The sequence below is a fragment of the Gallus gallus genome, chromosome 3 (genome assembly GCF_016699485.2).
Source record: "Gallus gallus isolate bGalGal1 chromosome 3, bGalGal1.mat.broiler.GRCg7b, whole genome shotgun sequence".
Taxonomy (NCBI): Eukaryota; Metazoa; Chordata; class Aves; order Galliformes; family Phasianidae; genus Gallus; species Gallus gallus.
Window position 1 is genome coordinate 76,053,426 of NC_052534.1, and position 26,869 is coordinate 76,080,294.

Here is a 26,869-nt window from a genome sequence, read left to right on the forward strand (position 1 = left end):
CCCCACCCCACCCCCAGAGGCCCCGAACCCCGCAGGCGCCACCATCTCGCTGCCACCCGCAACCGCCCTCCAACACACCCCACCGCCGCCGAGGGGGGATTTAAATCAGAACCCGGAAGCCGGGCCGGGCGGCGCGAGGCACGCCGGGATTTGTAGTCCCGCCGCCCCCTGTGGGCGGCCCGCCGCCGACCAGCGCGAAGGGGGCGGGGAAACCACAATTCCCCTGAGCCTCCGCGGCCGCCGCCGCCTCAGGTGCACAGGCGCAGTGCGGGGGGCTGGTTTTTGAATCCGCGGCGTTGTTATTGACGCCATATTGCTGGTGTGGGAGTCACAGAGGGGAGCGCCGCCGCCGCCGCCGCTCGGGCCCAGCCGCCATCGCTCGTCATCGGCGGCCGCGGGCCGGGTAACCGGGCCCAGATCCGCGCCCCTCGGCCCAGCGCCCGCCCCGCGACCCTCCGCGGGTGGAATCGGCCCCGCCGGAGCGCGGGGTACGGCAGGACGGGCGGCGAGAGGGGATCCGGCCGGCCGAGCCGCTGGGAGCCGGGGCCGCTCCCCTGAGAGAGGCCGATAGGGAGGCGACGGAGGCCCTGACGCAGCGGCCCCCTCCTTCCCCTGCCTCCCTCGCTCCCCTCCCTCCCGCCCCAGACAGCGAGGAAGGCGCCTCCGGGCAGGGCCGCTCGCCTCCGTCTGCCCGTCCCCTCTCTCCGAGCCCCGCTCCCCGGCCCGGCCGCCGCCCGGCGCCATGGCGTGCGGCGCCACTTTGAAAAGGACTCTGGATTTCGACCCGCTGCTCAGCCCGGCGTCCCCGAAGCGGAGGCGATGTGCGCCATTGTCAGCCCCGGCCTCGGCCGCCGCCTCCTCCTCCTCCTTCGCCTCCCCGCAGAAATACCTGCGCATGGAGCCCTCGCCCTTCGGAGAGGTGTCCTCCCGGCTCACCACAGGTGAGGGGGGAAACCCGGGGGGCTGCGGGCGGGGCGTGGGGGGGAGGGGGTCCCGCGGTCCCCCCCGGCCGCTTTACGTCGGCTCGGCGGTTGGCGGCGGCGGCGGAGGGGGCCGGGGCCGGCCCCGCTCGGCTTGGCAGCATCGCGGCGGAGACACAATGGAAATGGCCGTTTGCGGCAGGAGAGGGGGAGGAGGGACGGGGAGGAAGGGGGGCGGGTAGCGCCGCTGCGGGCGGCCGGCCCTGGGAGAGAGGGGTCGGGGCGGGGGGGCTGCGGAGAGGGACCGAGCGAGGGGAGGGGGCGCCGGGGGAGCGCGGGGCGGTGAGGTCGGGCGGCGGGCATGGAGGGGGTTCGTTGGTTTTTTTTTCCTCTATTTTTCCTTTTTTGTTTTTTTTTTTCCTTCCCATCCCCCCTCCCCCCCCCCGGGTGCCGGGTGAGCCGCAGGGCCGAGCCCAGTTGCGGAAATGCCCGGCGGGGCGGGGGCCCGTTCGGAGCCCCCCTGTCCTCGGGGGTGGGAGCGTCGGTCCCGGGGGGCCGCCGCCCCTCGCCCAGACGTTGTGGGGGGGCGGCCGGGGGGGAGGAGGGGAGGGGGGCGGGGAGCGCGGCCCGTCATCAATCACCCGCAAAACGCCGCCGGGAAAGGCCCGAGCGGATAAAACAAAGGGGCGATCCCGTGTGCAGGCCTTTAATGCGCGTCGCCGCCCCGAACGTGACCCATTCTGCGGCATCCTTCAAGTTTCGGGCGGAAAAAAGCGGGCGATGAAAGCGGTTGTGTGCGAGCGTGAGCTGCCTCTAGGGCAGATAAAACGAGAGCGAGCAGTCTCGCCTCGGAGACGTTGGGCGAGAAGGGTGCCCGTGTTCTTCACGTGCGAGGAGAGGTGGTTCAGCCGGCGACCGCGGGTCTGCCTGTGTCACGGTGCAGGGGAGAAATGGGCTGAGCTCGTGGTGCCGTTGGGCACGAAGAGAAGAAAGGGAACGAGTGTTGGCTGGGCCTGCGGGATCGCAGGGGAATTGGGCTATAGATGGCCCTCAGAGGTCCCTTCCAACTCTAAGGGTTCTATGATTTTATGACTGATTATCCCTTCCTATGGTTACTCCGGTGGGCAGCTTCCAGTAATGCACTCACTTTGTGCCTGCAGCCGGTAGTGGTGGCAGCGATGAGGTATTGATCTGTGTCCTTTGTGTGCAGAAAGGAGCCCTCCGTAATTGTCGCAGCTCAGCTCTTTGCACTGCTGCCTTCCTCGCAGAAGTTTGCCTCAGAAAACTGCTGGTGTTGACCAAGCAGACGACCACTGTGTTTTCAGGTTGCCATCCACGTGGGGGGAATTCCTTTTTTCAATATTCCCACTTCATGAAACTACAGTATGCAGTACGACACTTCTTTTTTTTTTTTTTACAGATTTTATTCAGATATTAAAAAAAAAAACCAAAAGGAAAAGCTCTGAGGGAGGGAAGTGTATGGAGGGCATACAAAGTACTCACACTTGGCATGGATGCCTTGCTATTTTTTTGAACCTCTAGGAAAAGATCTCGAATGAGTCAGCGGTCTGCGATGAGCGCTGTGCACTCCCCGGTACAGTAAGGCTTTATATACACGCTGAGATAGGTCTTCAGAACCGGAATTGATTTGATTCGTTCTAGAAGATGTGTGGCTTCATTGCAGTGATTAATTTTGGGTTGTTTCTCTGGGATTTGGAGAGCTGAGATTGTGAATATTTAATAGAAATGTCATCTGGACAGTGCGTGTGTATTGCTGGAAGGAGATGAATCAATAAAATTTTCTGCAGAGATGATTCCTATGACAGTATTTGAGGTTATACCTGAATTCCTGTCATACTGTTAGAGACTGTGGCCCTTAAGAACAGAGATGTCACTGAAGTTGAGCAGATCCAAGCCTCATCTCCTGATACAACCAGAGGTGGGGGCTGTAATCCATGTGGGAAGGAGGTTCTGTACTGGTGGGGATATTTTGTGTGAGCTGTGGTACAATAAAAGGAAAAGCGTTTCAAAATGTCTGTAATTGCACTGAGTGCTCCTGAGCAAGGCTCAGTGTGTCTGCAAGCTGTGCACATTTACATGGCCGTTGTGTAAAAGCTCCCTCTGTTTTCTGTTCCAAGCAAAAGAAATTACACAGAGAGAGTGCAAATGTCAGTGTGAAGGAGCTTGCTTACTTTTTCCTTTCGGTTGAATTTAGGGGTATCATGGCATGCTGAAATGAAATGAAATATACCCAGTGGACAAAACAGAGCTTTTAAAGGGGCCATTTGAAACATTCTGTGGGATTTGCCCCATCTAATTTTGTAAATGCACATCTGACCTAATAATTTGTGGGATTCTCGATAGTCGTGTGGAAGAAATGGATGGCTTATTCTACAGCTCTGCCTGGGGATGAGGCGAAGGGTGCTCCAAAAGTATTCGCTGCTTTCCATTGACCGTAAAATTAATTGAGGTGACCATTCCTGGTGCCGTTGTGTATATCTGGGTCGGATAAATCTTGCCCTCTCTCTGAGGAGAATTCCAGTCAGATTTTACAAGTCTTCCCAGCTGAGTCACCGTTTGGTTCTTTTTATTCTTTTCCTGCATTGAGAAATTCATAACAATAGCCAGAGTTCACTCCAGTTAGGGCTTTCTCAGGCTCTTCCTGTAACGCTCACATTTCCGACGCTTGGGAAGTATCTGCATTTGATTTAATGAAATTACCTTGATATGAAACCCAATGCCGAGACTTCATTTTAACTTAACGCAAAAGGGTTTTTTCTCTACCTGGTTAAACAACTTCACCCAGCAGGGAATATATCAGCACCAGAACTTAGCACATGGTTAATCATTTCAAACGCGAATTATCTGGAAGGGGAATCTGAACTGCTGGAGGGAGGTGCAGAGAGCGAAGAACACAGCGTGGCAGTCTGATGAGAAAACAGCTGTCTCTACAGAGTGGTCGTAGACAAATAAACGACGCGACTGTTTGAGAGGCGAGGCTTATTCAAGATGAAACTTATATCTCGCAAGAGTGCTTTAATATTCTGTGGTTATTTGAACAGCTGTTAGGTCACTTCCAGTTTCTCAATGAATTTGGCAGCCAAACTGTAATTGTGGCTTCACCGTCTATATTTTCTGTGGAGTTGACCTTCCAATTACTTGAGCATACTCTGTGAGTGCGTTTGGTAATTCTGGATACCACTGTTTGCATCTAGAATTATCTGCTTAAAAGCACGCTCACGTAGGACACAGCTTCCTGATGTAAGATGGCTCTGGCTCTGAGAAGTTTCCTACTGTTAGGATGGTACCATAGAGTTCTACTTGGTTGTCAGTTCTTGCTTGCGGTGAGGCTGTTCTGTGTGTCCTGAACAGCTCTGTTGGTTAGGGCCCTACAACTGATGATGGCTGGGATGGCAGAGATGGGAAGGTAGTTAGAAACATCTGCAAGTCGCCAGGCACACGCTGTGCTTATGGCTGAGTTATGACCCGGGGGGTGGACTGCGTTAGAAGGGGCTGGAGAGCTGCATGGCTGGCTCGTGTGCTGTGTGCGTTCCCTCGGCGGTCCTCAAGGTGCTGTCTTGTTTTTAAGCTGTTACCTACATTTTTGAGTCTGGAAGGAAGAAGTGGCAGTATTTCTTGTATTCTCTGCTGGATGAATTTTGCATTCTCTGCTGTAGAACCATTACTCACAGTTTTACCTTGATGAAAGGTCACGTTTTGGGCAAGAGAATGTGGAATGTATTGCGCTCAAGTTGTTTGCTGAATTCAAGGGCATGTCAGTGCTAGAAAGCCCACATGTCTGAGTGCTTGAGGCTGAGGTCCCAGCGGGAGGTGCAGTCCAAAAAACCAACTGGTGGGGGGCGGAGGGGGGTGGTGTTGGCAGGGTCCTTGGCTGTGGCATAGTAACTGAGAAAACAAACCCGGATGGGTAGCTTTCTTCCACGCTGCTATTTCAGAATCAGAGGGTAAGCTGCAGTTAGAACTTAGCAGAATCCAAAAGAATGTTGTATTTAAAAATAGTGAAATCCCTTAAAAATCCCCGAGCAAACGGTGCAGTTCTTCTCTCCATCGGGAGCATTGTTGCACTCAGACGTTCCCCAGTAACGCACTGGTGTTGCAAACCAGAAATCAGAGTGGGTGGGGTTATGGAGAACAGCTTCACCTCGGGTCACTGGTTGGGATCCAAGCAGGGATAATGTCAGAAATCAGATGGCGTATGGAAACTATTGAATTGATGTGCTCTTTAGTAATGGGTATGCGCAATTGGTATTTGCTGCTTCAGTGGCAGTCTGATGGCGAGTGGCTGTGTCAGAGATGGCAAACGGAGTTGGTTGTGAGACGCTGTCGTCTGAGAGATGAATAAATAGAAAAAGTTTAATTTCCTTCATATATGCCCTTTTCTTTCACAGAGTAATCTGAAAGATAGGGTCTAATTACCAAAAATGTTGAAAGTTATGCAAGAAAATGACTTTGACCTTTCTGAGTAGGAAGAGCTGCAAGCCTTCCCCATAGGCTGTCCTCCTGTGACCTTTGGGTTGTCCTCTTGAGCAAACGGAGAGCCGCGTCTCTCCGCAAGCTCTGCTCGGGCTGCAGCCAAGGCCAGCTCTGCATTTCCAGTGCACAAATGCAGTGGGTTTGGAATGCGTTGGTACCGCCGCATCTCCTTCTGCCTCGTTTCTGTTTTGTTAACTTTTATTGGCGTGTGTATTCATTGCTAAATTACTTTGGCGCGACGCCAGGCTTCTTATTGTGCTCCAGTATGGCAGAAATCATTAGGATTTTAAAAACAAAACATTCCCACCCCTTAAAAAAATAGAAAAAAGATAGAAAAAGCACATAATGACGGCATCTGGATGCGATAATTTATTCGGTATGAGAAGTTTCTGCATAGATTCCTGTGGTGACTATAAATGTTAAATGCCTTTGGTCTTAGATGTCGTAAAATATCGAAGCAATTTTTTTGTTTCAGCGGCAGATCTGATAGATGCACTGTGACGTTTTTTTGTGTGCGAAGAGAAAGATCTAATTGCTGTATCTAATACATTTTGCACTGCTTGATTTATTTTTCATTACTCAACCCCTTGATGGGGGAGCGCTGGGATTTCCTGAAATAACACATTCACAGAATGAGCTAATGCATGTGTGAGCATCGGGCATGTCGCGGGAGAAGCAGAACTTCATCAGGCTGAGGCGTCAAGTAATTGGATCTCCTGAGGTAGCCGCTTCTGGGCTGCGGGATCCGTGACGAGCCGCTTCTGGAGCTGCGGGCACTGCTGCCAAGTGTCAGCGCCGTACCCTCCCTGCTTTCTGTCTCTGAGATGAGCGTGGTTTCCAAAAGTATACATTCTGTTACTGAAGTCTAACGCAGCATGCCTAATTAAGAAACTTAACTGGAGTGATTGATGTCTGTGACCAAAGCAAGAAGAGGAATATCTGGACCGTTTTAATTTGCCTTGTGTCTGCACAGTCCCTGTTTATGTAGATAAAAAAAAAACAAACGGGGAATAATTGTTAATTCGTTGCTTTTCTGCAGTGCTGTCCCATCCGCAGGAGACTCTAGCATCCTAACATTGATTTGTATGTCTGTAGTTTGCCGGAGAGATCCAGATTTGGACTGTGGTAACATCAACCAAATGTTGAGTAAGGGTGGAAAGCCTGAACTGGGACAGTGGAGCAGATTGGCCTCAAAAGGGGCTGCGAGCCATGGAGATGTGTGCTGCTGGCATCAGGAGAGCACTCCATTGATTCACTTAGACAAAATCTCAGGCGTGGCTGAGGTTTGAATGCATATGTTGAATGGTGACATTGCAAACTGAAACCTGAGCTGGAGCTTCCATTTCAGGCCAGGAAAAGTGCTACTCTGATTTCAGCCTATTGAGTCACCTTCCTACTTGTTTTGCCAAAGTTTCCTTCAGCTAAATGGGAGAAGTCGGGAACTGAGATGTGAAATTGCTGGTTTGAAAATCAAGCCAAAAAGAAAAATCCTTCAGGGGAAACAGTCGGCATCTTCATGGTCGATAAGAGGTTATTAAAATGAAGAAAATAATTGCTTGCCTTGTTACCTTTTCAGATGGAACGACTGTTGCCCTTGTACGTAATTTCTAGGCAATTACAGGTCAGGATGGAGTAATTAGATGACAGAATGATGAAAAAGAATAATTTCTTGTCTCTTATCGTGAGTTGAAGGAAGTAGGTATCACCCCTTGGAAGTAAATATTTGGCTTTGTAATGCATTAGTGTGACATATATGTCAGATGCCAAGCCTGAATTCTGATTTGCCCCTTCACGTTTCACTCTCTTTGTTGGTTGTGAATGGAACATGAAGTGTGTAGTTCTTCTTCCCTCATCATCTCAGAGTCGGAATGAGGACTGGGGTGTATGCTGTCCTGGCCTGAACGCAGTGTTAAACAAATATATTTAACATCATGATCTTAATGTACAACACTCTAGATGAAAAACCATCTCTGCATGTCATTGCGTTCAGGTCTATCCAGCTGACTCCCCCTCGTGCTGCCAGCAGCCCCCTTTTTTATTCTTTATGCCTGCCTGGAACCTGGCCCTTTTAAATAAGGGTGGAGAAGGGGACACGTGGCGTGTAGTCTGTGTCCAGCACCCATAGTCATTCTGAATTGGCAATGTCACCTGAGAAGTCCTCATGCATTGCAGCGTGGTGGCAATGCGGTGTGGGTTTTTCTTGCTACTGCCCCAGATGGAGCAGGCCCAGTTCTCACATTCAGCATCTCAGCCTGGTGTTTCCTGCTGGCCAGCTGCATGCCTTCTGATGTATCTACAGCCAAGGGGGAGGTGAAGTTAAAATGGAACGGAGGGTAGGCTGCAGAATGTGATGTTTGATTGTTTGGAACACACACCTTTTAGCATCATAGGTAAGATTGCTGCCTGAAGTACAGTGTCTGGCTTGAACTTTGGCACCAGTAAAGGTGGCAGTGAGTCCTATTTAAAATAGCTAACGAATTCTGATGTATGTGATTCATGTTCTCACTTCAGCTTTATGGTCTTAGAGAGGCTCAGTTAATTTGGGTTTTCTTTAATGAGTACACCTCCAGATTCTAGATTTTAATGTATGAAGTAATTCATTAAATGAAATAACCGTCATTGTTGAAAAAGGCAGTTTGGGCCTCCTTACTTAAGGAACACAAAAGGAACGTCCTGTGTTTGACACCAGATAAATGCCTGTTTTAATTCAGTCGTCAACTGCAGAGAGAATAGCTAGACTTAATTGGAAGCGAAGGAAATTAAGAACCAACTTGAAAAGGCAAGAAGGCTTTCTGGAAGCAGAAGCATTAGTAAAAATAAGGAATGTGAATAAATGTGCGTTGCCTGTATTCCTTCAGTGAATTTGGATGCACTCCAGCTGTTCTGTGCTTTCCTGAAAAGAATACAGTAAGTGCATCCCTTAATAGTCAAGTGAAACGTTTTTACAAAGAGGTGTAGTTCAAATCACATCCAGATCAGTGTTAATCCAGAGTTGGTTCAGTGGCATCAAATTATCGTTCAGACTTGCATTTAAGACCAATCATAAAGGGAAGTCGTTTTGCTTAAAGTGGTAGATTTTATGGCACTGTACGTCAACTGAAATAGACCTACTCAGTCTTGGATTTTATTCCAAGTCCAAATTAATATTCCAAGTCCAGTTATTCATGTGCAAAGTCGTTGAGCAGTTTGGTGCTGCGTTAAACGAGCGGGTTCCCCTTACTAATCTTCATTTTACAAATGGAGGGCATTAGGAGGTGAATCATTGCCACTGTCACAGCCAGTTTGCATGCTGCTGGCAGCACGGTGTGAGCACTCACCTGTGGGCCAGTTCTGTGTGCTCACCAGTGCTGCTTCACATCTCCTGGATCAGTCCGAATGTAGGCATTCTGTTAGCCAGCACAAGCTAACTGCGTGCCCAAGTCTTCTGGCAGGACTAAAGGTTCCAGGCTTTTTTTCCTGTCTTTTTTTTTCTTACCTGGTGGCTGTTTGCAATGTAGACAGTGTACTGCTGTCGTGTCTGCTCCCTACTGTATTTGTTTAGTTGCAGAGCTTTCCCTGAAGGTAGTGTTGCTGTGCACGCTGTCAAAGGAGCTTTCACAGGGAGGTGATGTTGCAGTAGATCTGTCCATAGCATTTTTCGTACAACTTGTGATTGTCAGAGCAATGCTAGAAGATAGCAAATTAGAAGTAAATTAAGTTACTGTGATATTGGAATCTTTATGTCTGCAATTCATATCATTTGGATAGATTTGTGTATTCCTGGGTGCACGGAACTTTACTTTCTGTTCCACTTGTACTGTTTGTTCCCAGAGTCAGTACATGCTTATTTTTTTCCCTTTTATCTTGCCTTGTGCTCCTTCTGTTCTGGTTGGGTTTTATATATTCTCTCCAGTATTTGCTGTGTAATTTGCAGACGTAGTCAGGGCTGGAAGAAACCTGGCTGATGGCTGTTGGTTTAAAACTGTTGATCAGTTGTTTCACATTTTTTCTTAACATTTTTTTGAGGTTAATCTGGTTTGAAAATATTTCTATCTATAGGTAATATTAAAGATTGCTATAGAGAAGACTTAGCAACGTTGTTATACCGCAAATTTGGCTGATATTTTTGCAGTTCATACAGAACTTGTAAAGCAAAACGTGGCCAAGACCACATAGTTGCAGTGGAGGATCCATGCATGGTTATGTTCACCAGTTAACATAAATACAGTGTGTATTGTTGCAGTCAGCTTTCTTGGAGCATAAATGGTGTTTCCCGGAGCTTTAGGACAGGTGTGATTTTATCAGCTAACTGGGTTCCCACTCAGAGCGAGCAGTGTCCCTGCAGCCAGAACAGCACTCGGTTCTGAGGAAGAGGATTGTTTTGCCACCATGATGCAATCCCAGCTCCCAGTGTCTGGTGCCGCACCTATGTGACAAGTTCTACCTGGGATTCTACTTCATTCTGGAAGCCTGAGTCTTTGTTTAACTTGATTTGTGTGTTTCTGTACCTCAGTGGAGTATAGCTTATAGTTTCTCCTGCAACAATAGGAATCCTCCAGCCATCCTTGAATACGGCTCTCTCACCTTCCTCAATTTCCTTCATTTCCCTATTGTGCTTCTTATATTTTCTGCAGTTGCTGCTTCTTTGAGCCAAGTTACCATAAGGGACAGAACTGTACAAGCGCTGTGGGCGTAGGATTGAAAAGGTATAAATTGCAGGGTGCTCTTCGTCCAGGAGTAGCATCCAAATGAGCTCCTTGGAGAAGGCGCTGATACTTCCGTTGGCTGGAAGTGATTTCCTTGCCCACGAATAGGAAGCCCCTAGATTGACTTGTGCTGTTAAAGAGCAGCCACCACCACTGAACCCCTGCACTGGCAATTGACAAATGTTTGCTTCTGCTCGATCTGGCACAGGCTTCAGCCACTTACTGAAACAGCTTTTTGCTGAAATTGACTTGCTTCATGTGGCTGCTTACTAGGAAATGTTCAAATGTAGTACCTCAAGAACATTTGGTTCACAAACACTGAAAACTGGTGGAGAAGGTTTCATGGTGTTGCGTTGAACAGAAACAGGAAGGAACTGAGCTGGAGCTCTTTGCAACCCCGACACAATCACAGCGATGTGTGTGTATGTGAGCCTTGGAAGGCCATCTCTGCCATAAGTCTAGAAGCTTAGTTTCAGGGAAGCAGGCTGTTTAGGGAAATGAGGTTTTGTTTGTTTTATAAATAGGTTTGAGCATTTAAAAGAATTGTCATAGAAAGGGAGTCTTTGGAGTTGTCTTTGTTTGAAGGTCTCCTGGAGGAGTAGGGGGAAAGGCAATTTTACCAAGGGATGTCCATTTTGGGGCTCTGATGTTCCTGAGTGCTTTTGGTCGCGTGGAATTTCAGAGAGGAAGCACCACAGGGTTGATAATTTTGTTGCAGGGCTTGCTCTTTTCCTTGGAATTTCTCATCTCAACAGAGATGCGATTATTAGAAGCACCTGCTGTATTACCCAGTGCAGGTCAAATGCTGACTTACCTATTGCCATACTCTCTTAAATGAGGCTATTGATCCATCCACGGGGCTTATTTGGGTAGATCTGAGGCTGTGAAGTGTTGTGGAAGGCATTTGTTTTTGTCTGTTGGTTTCCACTTCTTGGAGGGTTTAAGCAGTAGCTGCTATATGAATATTTGGTCAGAATTGTTTCCTCCTCTACTTTGCTGCCTGTCTGTCAATGAGTGCATCAAGACGAACGGTACGATACGTCTTAGAGACTTTTGGTTCTGGAGTTTTCTGTATGAATGATAACTTCTGGGTGTGTGGAGGAGAAAGGTGATTGCAAATGAAACTCTTGAAAGGAAGATGGTAAATACCAGTGGAAGGAAGTTCTATAACTTAATTTTTATCTGTGTATATCATCCAGTTGTTGGTTCCTACGTTTCAAAATGAGGCTGTTTGTTTTTGTTAGCAGTTCGTGGTGCTTGACCTTAACAAGTAATGTATTTTGCTCGTGTGTTTTCATGTGAAAATGCTCTGGACTTATTCTTCTCAGTTAGTTTCATTATTTGCTTTGTGTCCTGGGTAAAATGTCACCGTTTTTGGAGACTTATTGAGTTTAGTTGTTAGCATCTCTTGGTCGTCTACGTTGGATGTTCTAGCGGAAATAAAATTAAGTGGAATGCTGAAACGTAATTATTTTAGGTTTAATTCTTTTACTGTTTTTCTTCTAGAACAAATTCTGTACAACATAAAACAGGAGTACAAACGCATGCAGAAGAGGAGACACTTAGAAAATAGCTTCCAGCAGACAGATCCTTGTTGTTCTACTGATGCACAGCCACATGCGTTTCTTCTTACTGGACCAGCTTTGCCAGGTAGCCACAGCATTCTGTGTAATTTTGGGATGTGTTCTCAGATTCTGAGGAAATAATTGTCCTTTGTTGCCTCCTGTATTATTGCACTTCCTCATCAGTTACAGTTTCTTTTGGTGGGGGTGGGGGAGGAGCAATAATAGCATTAATCTGGAAGCTTACCAGGTTTTCTTCTTTCCCTGCCCCTGGTCTTGTAATAGGCTGTTGCAGTGCAGCTGTCTTTGCAAAAATGCATTGTAGTTTTAATATAAAATAGAAGCTTGAGTTTGTAAATGGCAGCTGCCATTTGTGCTACACTGTGTAATGCTCCTGTTTTTTTCACGGATGTCCTCCTTTTACAGTTAAGATTCACTTTAATTTGAAGTATTCAAGTGGCACAGGGGCTCTTCTCCAAATAGTTTGTAAAATTCCTTTAATGTAGAAGGTGTGAGGAAAATGAATTATAATACTGGTTCTGAACTCCTTGCAAGCAGGACGTGGCTTATGTCCCAATATTTTTGTTTTAGGTACTTCATCTGCAGCATCATCACCATTGAAAAAAGAACAGCCTCTGTTTACTCTCAGACAAGTTGGAATGATCTGTGAACGTTTGCTGAAAGAACGTGAAGAGAAAATCCGTGAAGAGTATGAAGAAATTTTGACCACAAAACTTGCAGGTATATTAAGAGTTCAGAATAATGTGCTAGCATGAATTCAAAAGCTTTTTTTTCTTCTCATTTTTGTATTACGCTGTGGTTTTTTTTTTTTTCTGAGCTATTCTGATTAAGGAATGAGATTGCAGACAGGGCAGATAAAACTGTAGACTCTTTGATAGGATTTTCTGTTCTGTGCTGTCTTGGGTAGAAACTGTGACTCTTGGGTATTACTAATCAATGGAAACAGAGGTTTTATTTCACATAGAACTTTCTCTTGCTGCCGTGTTGGAATTGATCATTTCCTCTTCATTTTTTTGCCAGAAAGACTTTCTATTTTACTTCTTTAAGAGCTCTTTGTGAAGGATTTTTTTTTTCCTGCTTGGAAACTGACTTCCTTTTTCTGGAATTTGGCAAGAAGACACAGTACCTAAGACTTCCCTTTCTCTTCCCAGTACTTACATTACTCTGCTGGCAGTGGTGTTGGGTAGCTGCTTCAGTGTCAGTAATTTAGCTGCGTTTCTGTTCCTCTCTGTTGAATTCTTGCGTTTCCTACCAATCAGCTGGTATTTTTGGCGCCTCATGTCAGCTTACCTTTTGATAAGGATCGTGTTAATGCCAGCGTTGTAAAAAGGACTTTTCTTCAGTTGTCAGTGTCCTCTACTTCTAAGTGCTTTGCTAAGCTCTGAGGACCTAATTTTCGTGCGTTCAGAGGTGGATGCTTTCACAGTATGATATGGTGTCTAATGCTTAGTATGATTACAACGAGCATTTTAGGACGCTCTTTGGCAGTGAGCTTGCTTTTGAATACCTGTTGCAATTGTGTCCCAACTGAAAACACATCAAATTAAAGTTTGCAAGTCTCTGGATTCAGGAGCCAGTCCTGTGGGCATTGCCCATGCAGAAGGTCACCAGGCTTGTGTCAGACTGCTGGGTTGCACATGACAGTGTTGTGTCTGCACCTGAGCCTGTGTTCACCTTCTGTGCTTTCTGGTCTGCCGCCCTGAAGTCTGTTTTTTTAATATATAACTAGCCCTACATACTTAGTTTTCTTTGGACTTAATGTTTCATTTCTAGACTTTTCTTTCTTAACCTGATTCAGACTGATTAATCGAAACCAGTGTCTTTTTTTCTTCTAATTTGTGTACGTTAGGAATGGAGTCCTTTCTTAGATTCTTAAATGCATTTTAGTTAGCAGTGATGACCAACTGAAGACCAGATACGCTCATTGATTTGCCTCAGACAGTCTTTGAGTCCAACTTGCAGTTCTATACAGTAGGAACCTCTGGCACTGTGTGCTCTTGTGTCAGTTTGAAAGGGAGCCTCTGAGAAGGGGAACAGTGCCTTCTCTTAGGGCCTGAGGGCAGCGTACAGTGAAATGAGATTAGGTTTATTTCCTCTTAGGGTTATCTCCAAAAGAACTAGTTATTGCATCCCATATATTGTGCCAGTAGTGAATTCTTAGTATTACGCAGGAGTTTAGAAATAGACTGTTAGAAGAATTGAGCATAATTCCTTCCACAGAAGACCACTTGCATCTTTCTGCTGGCAGAGTGATTATATCCTTTTCTTAACTTTGTACAGTGAGGTGATAACTCATTCTTACAGACTAGTGAAATTAATGGAAATGTAACTGGAAATTGTGTAACAAATATTAATTGACTGGCTTCTTTCAAGTGACTGAATGGAATGTTTGGATCTTGGATATTTTCTTCATTCCTTTCCTGAATCATGCTTTTCTTGGAGGTAGTTAGCCAGATAACTGCCTTTTTTGTTTTCCTCTGCCATGTTCTTTGTGAGCAGAATGGCCTTTCATGTAGAGTGAGTGATGGAGTGATGAATGGAAAACTGAGGTCGCTGTAATGCCCCGATTTCCTCTCCCGTCTCTGTTATTTGAAACCTCTGTGTTAGCATAAACTTGGGTTTGCAAAATCCTTTGCAGATTTGAAAACCAGAGGGAAGACTGCAAAGGGCTAAGTGAAACTTCAGCTTGAAAGCAGTTCTAGAACCTGCTCGTGAAAAATAGCTCTATTACTGCAGTTCAAGTTATGTATTCATAGTAACAGTGCTTGTATTCGTGGCATTTAGCCATCTTTTGACTTGAAATAGCTAAAACCTGTCATCGGGGATTCCGGTGGTGCAAGTATCTTTGCAGGTGTTCATTTCAGTTTTCATCAGTTCACTATAGATGACTTCTACCTTTGCATTCCTTAACTTTCTTAGGCTGAATGCCACAAGAAGGGTTTTTTCAGTAAGTGTGGATTCTTAAAATGACCAAAACCAGATTTATAACAGAGACGGTGCTACAAAGTGGCTGTGTATGTTGACTTAAACCTTTAAAGAAGAAAGCTTGTAGGTTTATTTCTGGCCTTTAATACGTTCTTTCAGGAAAAGTTCTAGTTGCTGTTGTTTTTGGAAATGGTTTCTGGGCAACGAATCCTTCAATCTGCTCTTTGTGTTATTTTGTTGTTTGGCTAAGATCCTCACGTGGCTGCTGAAAAGCCATCAATCAGAACTGCAGTGAAACAGAGGTTCTGCTTGTGGGCAGAGGGGAACTGGCCGCCACGGTGCTGGGCCTGCTCGCTCAAGGATGAATGTCCTTAGATGGCTGGGCCAGGTCCGGTCTTTGGGCTGCTGCTGCACTGCTTGCTGATTACTGATACACTGTTTACTTCAAAGGTGAAGCTCCTCCCTGCAAGAGGATGGGGACTTTAATGGGGCAAACCTGTGGGACTAGGAACTACTACAAATCTAACTGCATTTTTGGTTGAAGATTGCCTTCTTTGACCTTGCCCTTTTCTCAGAACACCCCACATTGCTGCACATGTATTTTTCCACAAGGGAGGAAGGGGAATGGAGAGGAGCGGCATCTGGTAGATATTACTCTCCTTGTTCAATTTCCTAGTTCTGAAAGGTGATATCCTGCTGATGAGTGCACTATTAATACTGAACAAAATATTGCGAATGTATGGATGTGTGCATAGAAATGATAGTATTTCTGGGAAATAATGCTTAGTTCAAAGCTAGATAAATACATTTGATATCTAAATTCCATTTCAGATCACTCAGTGACTCTTCTCATGAGGTTCAGAGTCAGCTGCATCTCCCCCGTTGTGGCTGCTTCTGTGACTGGAATTAGTCAAGTGTTAGCCACTTCACATCTCATGCTTTTAGTTTGTCTTTGCTTTTGATTTCCTGGCAGAAAGCATTTCTAACTCTGTAGCAAATCCTTTTCCCGTACTTCTTTGTTTCCATTTCATTAAATCAATTTGCTTACATCTGGTATTGATAGGAGCAGTGAGAAGTTACGCTTCCAATACTAGCACTGACCATAATGCCATGTTTGCTTCACTGCTTTGCCCCTGATAGGCATCTGGGAAATGGGCACATTCAGTTAGTTCAAAACATTCTGACATGTAGCAGGTACTGATATTGAGATCTTTGTTTACGTGTAATGCAGTTATCTGGGAGCGTATTACTGCTTTTCTATGGGAAATCCTTTTAATTAAGGGGACGTACTGCAGCGTTGTTCTTTGGGAATGGAAAAGAATGGCAGCCATGAGCTGGGTGAAGGCACTTGAAACTACTCTTAGTGGATGTGTGTTTAATTGCTAAGATCTGTATGGTATGAAAAGTAGCCTTAAATATTTTTCAACCTGAGTTAATCCTAATAGACTCACACTTGTAATGCTTCATGCTTGCAGAACAATACGACGCGTTTGTGAAGTTCACGCATGATCAAATCATGCGACGATATGGAGAACAGCCTGCCAGTTGTGAGTATCTATTTCTTCCGGTTCCTGCAGCAGCATTAGGATACTGACCTTGCAGTAGCTTAAATGGCCATTGTTTGACGCTAGGCTTCAGCTAGGCCCCGAGGTAAAAATACTTGACATTGACTGTATGGGGAGCCAAGGTTGAAAGGAAGACGTGCGATAAAATGCAGCTCTCGCTTAAAACGCAGAGCTGTCTCCCATTACATGCTGAATTTTGAAACAAGTTTGGGCATTGCCGTAGCGGGTTTGCATAGACCTGGCTTTTGTTAACTTCATTATTAATTCCTGCTTTTTTTTCTCTTCGCAGACGTTTCATGAATCACATTTTCTGCATACGTGGGCTGCCCTATCCACCCCGTTTTATTGTTGCAAGCTGTCCCAGTAATGACTTGCAGCAATGCCATATTTTTTCCCCCTGTCAACACAGGTTACTTCAAGCTTTTGTCAGTGGCAACCACTCTTATGCAGCAACTGGTTTTGGAGTGCTCCCTGATGTCAGTACCACCTGGATGTGGACCTTTGCTACCTGTAATAATACCAGTGGCCTCATTTGCTGTATCATTACAATTTGGCTTCTTATGTTAATAAGTTTGAAAAAGTAAAGGATTAAAGCTGATGTTCTAGAAGTTGCCCTTCACTGGTTGTGTAAATAAAAATGTAGAATGACACTTCTGACCGAAGTTAGTGTGGTTTTCATAACTGTGCACTACAACAAAGCTGTAATCACAGTTAAATTAGAATGTAATCCCAGGACAATTTTAAGCAAATAGCCCACAGTACTGCCTGTGAAATAGTGAAGGAGGGCATTTCTGTATTCCATGACTTTTTTGGGGGTTAAGAATGGGTTTATATGATTTCTCATTTTTGTAGTTTTTATTTATTCTCTCAGTCTTTAACAAATGTTTATTGCTGCAATTTTTCAGTGTATCATTGTTTTACTGCCCTTGTAGTACTGGAATTTAGTTGGAAGAATAAAACATTTACTTCTAATCTGTTTGTTTTTAATATGCAGGTGGAACTTTTGCCGTGTATGAATAAACTTAAATCTGAGTGTTTAAATGAAAACTTCATTTACTAGCAGCAGCGGGTGGGTCAGAATTCTTAGACAAGGAAAAAAGTGGAGGAAAATGTTACGTAACTCTTCAGAGGCTGCGAAATGTGTTAGGTTGGATGCGGTCTGTAGTTACGGAGGCATGTTTGTTATACAACTGACAGTACTGCTTTAACTGACTGCCGCTGACTCAACAGCTGTGCTCATCTTCCTTCAGTTTTGAATGACACATCAAAGGAGATGTGCTCACGAGATAGAGCGGCTGCTTGCACCACAAGCTGCAACTACCCAGGTGCTGGAAGAGCTGGAGGTGTGCAGTCTCAGTGTGCTGGTCCAGGTGTTTGTTCTTAGATACGCTCAGCTGTTTCCAGACTGCTGTATCAGGGGTGGCTGCTGTTGTATGTGCAATTCTTGAGTCACTGTAAATGACTGAAGTGTTGTTGCTACGCGGTGATTCCAGATCTCTGTGCTATGGGTACAGGTATCGCTCATCACGTTACTTGATTATCTGTTTCTGGGACTCGGAAGCTTTTTTGAAGTAATTCCTTGGTTAAACTGTTCTCTGTGTTAACTTACTGTCAGCCTCTGCTTAAGTGGAAGTCTGTATGTGTCCACTTCAAATTAAATGGGAAAAGTTTTAGTTGAACTGTAATTGCAACTTCAGCTGGTAGACAGACACAGTCATAGGGTTCCAGAAAAGCCGCGTGAGTTCTGGCTCTTTATGATTTATTTCCTTTAGTAGTGACATAGGTGCAGAACTGCGCACAAAGCCACAGCATGTATTTCGTGCATGCTTTCCCAAAGCCTATTTGACTTTATCTGACCTCTAAAAAGAATATTTTAACTGTATTTCAGAACAGTAGAGGTAAGAACTCTCTTGTTTTTGAGTCTTCCCTTGCTGAATGTAATGACAAAGCTATCGGGGCTTGTCATTTCTGTTTCCTGCCTTGGGGTTCTTAGCCCCCTCCTTCTTGCTCCTCCTCAGGTCTCCATGTGTTCACCTTGTCCAGGTGAGGAAAGCCATGGCTCCCAGATGACTGCTGTGCAATTCCAGCATTTTCATACACCTCCTTTATTGCCTGTGTTGTAAGGGTCCTTGTTCTGACTTGATAGAAAACAGTACGTGCCTGAGAATTGGTGGTGGAATTAAAATAACAGCTGTTGTGATTGCGTCTCAGCTTATCTTAACCTTCAGGATATTAAGAGCCATTAGAAACAAGAAGTGATGTCATGTTAGCACCCGGGTATTCCTGTGCTGCCCCACACTCATGCATAGTAAACAGCCCGCTGGCAGATGAATGCCACACGGGTGCCTGTGCATCACAGCTGCTGCATGCTGTATCTGCGCCTGCTTGGAAAATAAGGTTGCATTCTTTGAGGTCTTTTTTTCACCCACTGCTTGGATGGGCTCCTTTCTCTAAGCTCAGTGATTGATATCTGAGGTGACTGTCACACGACAGGCTTGCAACAGGTAGCATGCTCTCCTTGGTGGGAAAATGGTTGGCTGCTTTGTTACTGCAGTTCTGTGATGGATGGAGTCGGGTGGCGCTTAAAGGACACGTCTGCTTTGGAGGCTTTGCAGAGGTGTTCTGGAAGGCTTAGAGATATGTTAGAAAGGGGTAAGAGGAACTTTTTTTTCTTCCCTACTTGTATGCATCTGCAGTCCAAAAGCAAACGGAGGACAATTAATTGCAGCTTTGCAGTGTTAAAGATCTTGGTTAACCTGTTTTTAAGATAGCGGTGCTTAAACTCTTTCCAAGCAGATCTTGGTTACTGTAAAGTGAGAAAGCAGCATGTATGTTCTGCGTGTTGATTTTTGTCTAGATAAGGAAGCGTGAACCATATAGATTCTTCAGCGTTTTTCAAGGCTGAAAAGGAAGGAGATGCGTGCAGTCTTGTGCTGGTGCTCGAGACCTGCTATGTAGTCTTACACAGCAGGACTGTTAGCACAGTGTGGCTGAGAGCTGTGTTGTGAAGGCTTGCTCTGCTCATGAGCTGCTCACTGGGAAGGATTTATGTGTGATTCCACAGCTGGTCATGTATTAAGAGTTTGTGCTCTCATTGTGAAGCAGTGCTTGTGACTTTGCAGAGAAGTAATTCTCAGATGAAAAATGTGAGGATGAATGTTTGGCTTTAGCAGTGTCTTGTTACTCTGTCTTACCCTTCTGCAGTAGGATCTTTCACTGTTTACCTTAAAGTCTCAAGTTTCTTGCATTTGACATCAGCAAAGAACTTATCAACAAACAGCAAAAACCTCCAAATGTTACAGCAGAGAAAAATAGTAAATTCTTCTAGCAGTGAGCCCTCAGAGTTAAGGTTTCGGCAGTATTGCTGAAAGCTGCAGATACCGAATGCAGTCGGTTTCAGCTCACAGGTGAGGCTGGATGTGGTCAGTTTCAGATCTGGGGGCACGGCGTAAACATCTGTTCGGTCCTTGATTTTTGTGAGCACTGCATACAGGAAGGTTTCCTGGTGCATCTGCGGAACACGTTATTGCTATGCAGGCAATTGCAGAAAGTAGGGTTTGTAAATCACGTATATGCTTCACGGTCAGTTCTGCTTCTCTGTGTATTTCAGCTACGGTATGCAAGGCTGAGTTCTGAGTATTTACAAGAAACGGTAGTAAAAACGTTGAGAGAAGACAAAAATGCATTCTATGCAGGCAAATCGTACTGTTGAAGATGGCGTCCCTTTATTACTAAATATTTTAGCTCTTTAAAACTGAAAGTGAGCTTTTGGGGCCCAATCTTGTGTTTGGCTACATTAGGTGGCAGGCTGCAGGCAGCGTGAGGTGTGCTTGGCTGCACGTCCTGCTGAGCAGTCAGATGTTGGGCTGTTTTGCTGCTCGCTTCCATTTATCAAGTGTACTTGCAAGATAAATAGGTCAGGTTGAGAACACAGAATGCTTACATAGCATTCCACAACTACTGAAATTTCCTTTCTACTACTTGGAAATCTCACGAGTACAAAGACCACAGAGCACGGCCAGTGCCCCCAGCATGGGCTCAGAGTCGATCTGGTGGGAGAGGAAACTTCAGTTGCTCCACTGAGATCCTAGAAGTTCTTGCTTTGAGTTCTTGTCGAGATGTTCCCCATGTTGCAGGATCGGGCATCACAAAGGCTGATAACTCTTCTTGCTCAGCCTCTTAATTCGCTTGACGCCATTCAGAACTTGATACAGCAGGAAGCATTACCTGTGTCTCTGCAGTTAGAGAAACTGGAAAATACACGGCTCCTGTTCTCTCTCTGAATACTTTAATGTAACTGCTATCTGCTTCTGGGAAATGGCTTGCTAAGAAAGTTCTAGGTTTTTGTGATAGGACTTACCCTGTCAAACTTCAGAGCTCTGCGCTATCGTTCCCAACTGCTGTGAGTGTGAAGGCTGGAGTACAACGCAGCCAACAGGGTGGGGGAGCATCAGGGTTCCAGTGACTGCTGAATGTCTGCACCCAGTGCCACACTTATATGCCTCAAACCAAAGGAAAGCAGAGGCACTGAGCTGTGAGTCTGGAAGGTGTTCTTTCGTGAAATAGTCTTTTGCAATAAACTGAGTAATTACCATTCAGCTTAGCACAGTCTAAACGTTTTTCTAACAATGCAGCCCTTTGCTAGGTGATAAGGCTGAGCTGAAGGCTCCTCCCATACAGCTGAACTGCTGCAGCCTGGGGACCAGTTTATCACGTATAGCAGACATTCATCCTGTTCTGGAGGGAAAAGCAGCTTTTCCGTGTTGGTTTGGAAGGGTTTTTCCATGACTGGAAAATGGGACAGTGACATCAGCATAAACACATTTGCTGCTCAAATTTGAGTGAGTAAAGTTAAAGCTTGACATGTAAGATGTGCAGCGTAGCTTGTGAAGGGCAAAGAAGAAAGGGGTCACCTGGGCAAAGCCAGGGCTCCAGCTCCGCGTCCTGGCCTTCTCACTGCAGGGCCAAGTGCCCTCACAGGATCTGTCCCCAAGGCACTTACTGGCTGAATATACCAGAAGAGCAGTGCTTTAGTGCTCTCAGCCAACAGATGACACAAATTCCTGACAGCAAATCAGCCAGTGTTGGTCAGCTTCCCTGGAACAATGTACAGCTTGCTTCTCTTCGCAGAGAACAAAGACCTGTATGCTCAGACTTCTGTCCCTTTCTCTTCCTCCTGATGAAGATTTTCAAGGTGCTACGACTCCTACTTCTGGTTTGAAGGACATGGAGCAGCTGCTGAGGGTGGGAGCTCGGTGTCTTTTTTACTGTACTGAGTTTAAATGTGGAGTTCAAGGATGTGGAATGCATTTTATAATGATGATTCAATTACTATCAGATCATGAGCAAGCTAATGATGCTGCTTCATCTCTGCTGCAGCTGACACATCCAGTGTTCTCATTTTGGCTGGGTAGCCTGAATTATATCAGTATAGCATTAACTATCATACATCAAAGAAGACTAAAACGAGTGCAACCCTGCAGTATTTGGAACATGAGCAGTACATTACAGCATGGAGGCAGACGTTTAAAAACAAGTGTTACTGAAGTTCCTCCGAGCACTGAGAACATAGCTCAGCAGCGTTCAGCCTTCCCCAACACTGACTCAGTTACACAAAGACTGGTTTAGTGGGAGCACAGCCATTGCACCAGGTTACAAAGAACAGCTTTATTAAGGTCGTGGTGGCACATTAACAGCCTCCCCAGGTCAGCCGTGCCACGTGATCAGTTTTCTGCTTGCTGGGCTTTATGAAGCCTAGGAGTTCCAGTTCAGAAACAGCTCGAATAAAACGAGCACTGGACATGTCTGTAAAGGAAACTCTTTATGGCAGTAATTGACAGAGAAACCATTCTGTTAGAGAGGGAAAGATTTCTAAGATAGGGTATGCATACATGACACAAAACATTGTACTGCACACTCAAAGTGTTGGAATTGAGGACAGAGCACGGCCAGCCTATGGAAGCACAAATATTCAACCAGTATTTCTTCTTGGCACCTGAATACAATGTGGTAACAAAGCAAGAGTTCCTTTTCACGCTGCTAAGAAAAGCATGAAACCTACAAAGATATTAATTCTGTGTTCCTCAGAAGAATGTCCCTTGACAAGAAAATGGGAGGATAAGTAATTGATTTTTCTGTGTGTGTGGTTTCATAAAAGAGCATCTGCTTTTCTTTACTCACTATTTATTATATCCTTACTGCAACATTCCTGGCACTGCTATATAACCGTGAGATGAACAGAACCTGGCTTTGTGTTCACTACCAGTGGAGCTTGTGAAAAAAAAGGCCTCATACTGAAGGAAGGACAGGTATAGCATTACAGCTACACTGTACGTATGTTCTCCCTGTAAGATCTCCTTTTATACAACTGTTCATCCCTGTGGCAGCACTACTTGCAGCCAGCAGTTTTGGTTCTAATGCTCATTCTTCAGATGTTCTGCAGGCTTTGCTTCAGAATCAGGACTAAGAAGCAGAATGAATGTTTCATGTGAACTAAAATTCTCAGCTTTGAGGTACCAGAACTTACAGTTTCTGCAGAGATAATACTGTGTAAGCATTTCCTTTGCTGCTGCTTCCATTTACCTCATAACAACCTGCTATCTCTTCACCTCCCCTCCAGGGCGCAGATCTCCTACCATCTTTTCCTCGGTAACGCTCTCTCCCCATACATGCAGATGTGCCAATTCAGATGATTTAACTCAATAGAGTAGCTTCATCTTGTAAGGTCTGTTGCTTCTCTTTCAGATCCAAAATACTCCTTTGGTCAAAAGCTGCTCTTACCTCACTGCCTCCAGCCCAGGTACCTCAGGCGATCCATTCCTGTGACATTTTCATTACATTAAGACTGCTTAAATTAGTTGTCTTATTTTTTTCCCTGAAGTTGTTGATCAGTGCACAGGAAGCTGCATTTCAAAAATCTTATACTAATCCTGTAAGCGGTTGAATGCCGAATTTGAGGCAGAAATGAGAAAGGATACTGTATGACATCATCCACCTGGTCTGAGGAAGCTGCGTCTGCAGTCGGTCCCTCAGCTGCTGTCACCACAGTGGAGAAAGCCTAGAAAGGGAAAAGCAGCACAGAGCTAAACATCTCATAAACAGACGGAGCTTCATTTCAAAGAATGAGCTTTGAGCCAATCACTGTCCCTTGGGAGGAATGAGATCTTGGAATGGTAGCTCCACGAGAATGCCATCTTCACAGCAATGCAAAGAGCGAGCGAGGTTACGTGTCACCATCACAGAAATACAGAAGGAAAGAATGTCACCCTGTGAACTCGCATGCTTACATTTTAAATTCTAGTTCCTGACCTGTTCTGGGAGAAAAAAAAAAAATACAGAAAGCAGAATGGTTTAAACAATCTGGAAAAATGAACTTGGCTGTAGAGAGATCTATAAAAGTCAGTGACATGAGGAGGCTTGAGAGGGAGCTGATGTCCGCATTCTCTTCAAATACCCAAACAAGGCAGCAGCAAATGAAGCACATTCAGAACAAGGAAAAGGAGTGTTCTCTGCACTGCAGGTGCCCACGAGATGTGGTTGCTAAAAACTCAAGAGTGCTCAAGGAATCCAGTTGGACTTCCAGAATACAGACAAACATTGGAAATAAGGTTGTAAGGGAGTAATAGAGAATATATCATTTATGCACGTTCTCTTAATATATTCTCTGGTTTTGGTATGAAACAGAGTTTCAAGCTTGAAGCTTTGGTCTTTCCTCGCATAAGCATTCTGCCCCACACACACACACTTCAATGGCAGCACTTGCTCATTTCCATGAAAACATCGCAAAATACTGCAAGGTGGGAAAAGGTAGCTTTGTGAAGCATAACATCTCATCTGCACCAAACATAAAATGAAGCAGAAGAATTTCATCACAGAGTAATAATGCTGGAAATGAAAGATTCACAGTAGGCAGAGGACCTGCCCGTGGCAGGGGGGCTGAAACCAGGTGATCTTTATGGTCCTTTTCAACCCAGGCCATTCTATGATTCTATGAAAACTCTCCAGGCCAGTGACCTGGAGACTGTGTGTGTTCTTGCACAGGGGAAAACTGAGGCATTCAGTGAGCTCAGTTGTCAAAAGAGGCACTAAACAAGAGCAGCAGAAAGGTAAATCAGCAGAATACTGCAAGCAGGTACAGGCACGGTTTGCACTGTTACATACCTCTAACCAATCAGCGAGGTTAATCAATCTGCCACACTCCAAATGAAGCTTATAGGCAATGCATATGTCAGGGGCTTTGTTAGAAATGCTTCCTCCATCACTTTTCAGTGCTTCACTCTGATGAAAACCAGAGACAGTGATTTTGGTCAGTCTTTAACCTTCCACAATCTCTAGCGCTAAATATAACATTATTTCAGGAAATGCACGTGGTGGGTGTTTTAACTAACTGTTTGCTGCTTATGTATTCAATGGGAAGTTGATGGTGCAAAGAAGAAAACAAAACAGAAAGAAAACACACCATTAAAACACGAGCCCCCTTCCCCCCCAGCTACTCCTTCATTCTCTATTTGAACGCTTATCTGATCTGGCTTTTCTTATTTCTCTTTCTAGTTCTGCTCATGTATCTCAGAGATGTGGCCTGCTCTATGGATTCAGGGAGAGAAACGTGTCACTTTTTATCTCAGACTTTTACCATGTAGTAATTAAAAAGGTGTCACATCTCCCCCCACACCCACTCCAGAAAGGAAAGAGAAAGTCATAACAGAGATCACACGGACTAAAAAGCAAAATTGCTTCCCTCGTCTCAGAGCTTTATCTTTGAAATGTCACAGCCATTTCTCTCTGGCTTTAAACTCAAGAACTATAAAAGCAGAAGTCTGATGTCTCACAAACTGTTCTGTATGTCGGGAAATCCAGGTCATCAGCACTGAACCATTTATGAGTAAAAAAGCCACTTGAGCTAGAAGAAAAAGTCTGTGCATGGCTGCAGGATATTTCATCTCAGTTGGTAATTTTCGTTCAATTTTCAGTTTCACACACACTGAGAAGCCAACTCCCTCAGTAAAACAACTACTGATTATTCCTTTTGGTTCCCAGAGATTTTTGTTAAGATGCTTTTATGAACTAATAAAACATGGCAGCAAATATGCCAGAGTTGGGAAGACTGTAACAAAGCCCTAGCAAGGATACCTTCCTAAATTAAAGCTTTTCAAGATAGATAGGAAAAGCAGCTGGGCAAAAACCACAGCTTTGCTCAAGAATCTCCAGTTTACATTTTACACATCACAGTTCTGCAATTTTTGAGACTTGGATTGCATAAAGATTCCAATGCTTCTGAGGCATTTCACAATGACCAGAATATCTAACAATTTCCAAGTTTACTTTGTACAGAGAACACAAAAAGCTGCAGACATTAGCTTAGATGGCCTCCAAATAAATCCAACACCATGGCTAAAACCTTAAAATGTGACGGTGCAGCTGCAGTTCAGAAGCATGCTGCCCTAGATCCCAACACTGCTGTGTTACCAACTGGCACAGCCAAGCTCCACTTTGGGCTGACCTGAAGGCTCAGCAGTGCCCTGAGGGACAGCTCTGTGCCTCCTCCTTTCTCCTCTGCTACCTCTCCTAACTCTGCCTTCCCACCGCTCACCCCTTGTGCTGACTCTGGCACTGCTGGACACTTTGCATGGATTTTCTAATGATTCCCTGCCTGCTGTTAGGGCTTTTGTTTTGTTTTTAATACCTCCTCGATAGCTGGTAGAAACCTTAAGTGGCTTAGCAGAGCACCCAGCAAGCATTACAGCAGATCTGTGGGGAAGAAAGCACCTGAGCTGTCCCAGAAGGGCACCACCAAAGTGACAAGCAGAAAGCTGCTCAAAGAGGAGCAGCCAGTTGTGAACCCCGCTATGCAGCTCAGAGGTACTGCTTCAGAAAGAGAAGACTATGGGATGGGAACAACCCAGCTCACTGCTGGGGCTTCTCAAGTTACTTGACCCTGCCCAGGGGCCAGATAGAATATCGTCAGCCTTGCTCAGGATACAGCATTGTTGTATTTCCTAAAGTGCAAATGCTTGTATCCCCTTTTCTTGTACAAGAGTTTAATTGCAACTCAAGGATTTTTGTTTTACAGTAGAGCTTCTCCCTTGAGAACAAGGCGAAAAAAAAAATCACCCTTTCCACACAAGGTCAAGAACTAAACTTCCAAGATCATCTAAACCCTAGAAATATCCCAAAATGACATTTTCTTGTGCTGGTACAATTCTAAGTAGTGAGCTGCTGATACTCCAAGTTACACCATGTTGGATTTTCAACGGATCAATGAAAACAGAATGACACTTGGTTCTGTGCATGTTTCTTTTCAGGAAAAGTATGCCCTCTGGTTCACATTTAGCTAAATAAATCACTGGACTGGATTCCTGTAAGAAACGCGTCACGTTGTTAATCATTTGCTGGTACTCCAGTGAAGCAGATCCTCTCCTGCCTTGGCCTTCTGGTAGGAACAGCTCTAAAGAACTTCGCTCTGGTCACATCCCAGGAAAGTACAAGCCATGTGGAAGTTGTGGATACAATTCAGAAAAATAGTTCCCATGACTCACACGGATTAAAATGCTAAACAAGGTACTTGGTGAATACTGCTGCTCCTAGAAACATTACCAAAACTTTCACAATTTCCTGAAACATCAAAAACATGGTAAAGTATGCCAAAGAGTGAAGTGCAGAATAATAGAGGACTTTATGTCCTATCAATTCATCAAAGA

General features: G+C 45.1%; 2 protein-coding genes across 6 annotated transcripts in view; one reads left to right on the forward strand and one right to left on the reverse strand.

The window, feature by feature from the left end:
* The first annotated feature begins 337 nt into the window (after nucleotides 1-337).
* Nucleotides 338-17,144, forward strand: AKIRIN2 (akirin 2). Its single transcript, NM_001193595.3, has 5 exons — nucleotides 338-941; nucleotides 11,606-11,749; nucleotides 12,253-12,402; nucleotides 16,083-16,154; nucleotides 16,462-17,144. Exons 1-5 carry the CDS (start codon nucleotides 743-745, stop codon nucleotides 16,470-16,472), a joined length of 576 nt encoding a protein of 191 aa, NP_001180524.1. The 5' UTR covers nucleotides 338-742; the 3' UTR covers nucleotides 16,473-17,144.
* Nucleotides 17,145-21,818: 4,674 nt separating this feature from the next.
* The window catches only part of ORC3 (origin recognition complex subunit 3), a 36,939-nt gene continuing 31,888 nt past the window's right edge, over nucleotides 21,819-26,869 (reverse strand). For 4 of the 5 annotated variants that reach the window (XM_040697170.2, XM_040697172.2, NM_001389284.2 and 1 more), the window contains 3 exons: nucleotides 24,333-24,449; nucleotides 23,150-23,229; nucleotides 21,825-21,967 (listed from right to left, as the gene is read on the reverse strand). In XM_040697170.2, the coding sequence (XP_040553104.1) occupies nucleotides 21,862-21,967; nucleotides 23,150-23,229; nucleotides 24,333-24,449 (303 nt within the window). In that variant the 3' untranslated portion in view covers nucleotides 21,825-21,861. Of the gene's footprint in view, nucleotides 21,968-23,149; nucleotides 23,230-24,332; nucleotides 24,450-26,869 lie in introns of all 5 variants that reach the window. The other variant, NM_001031082.3, reaches the window with a different exon arrangement.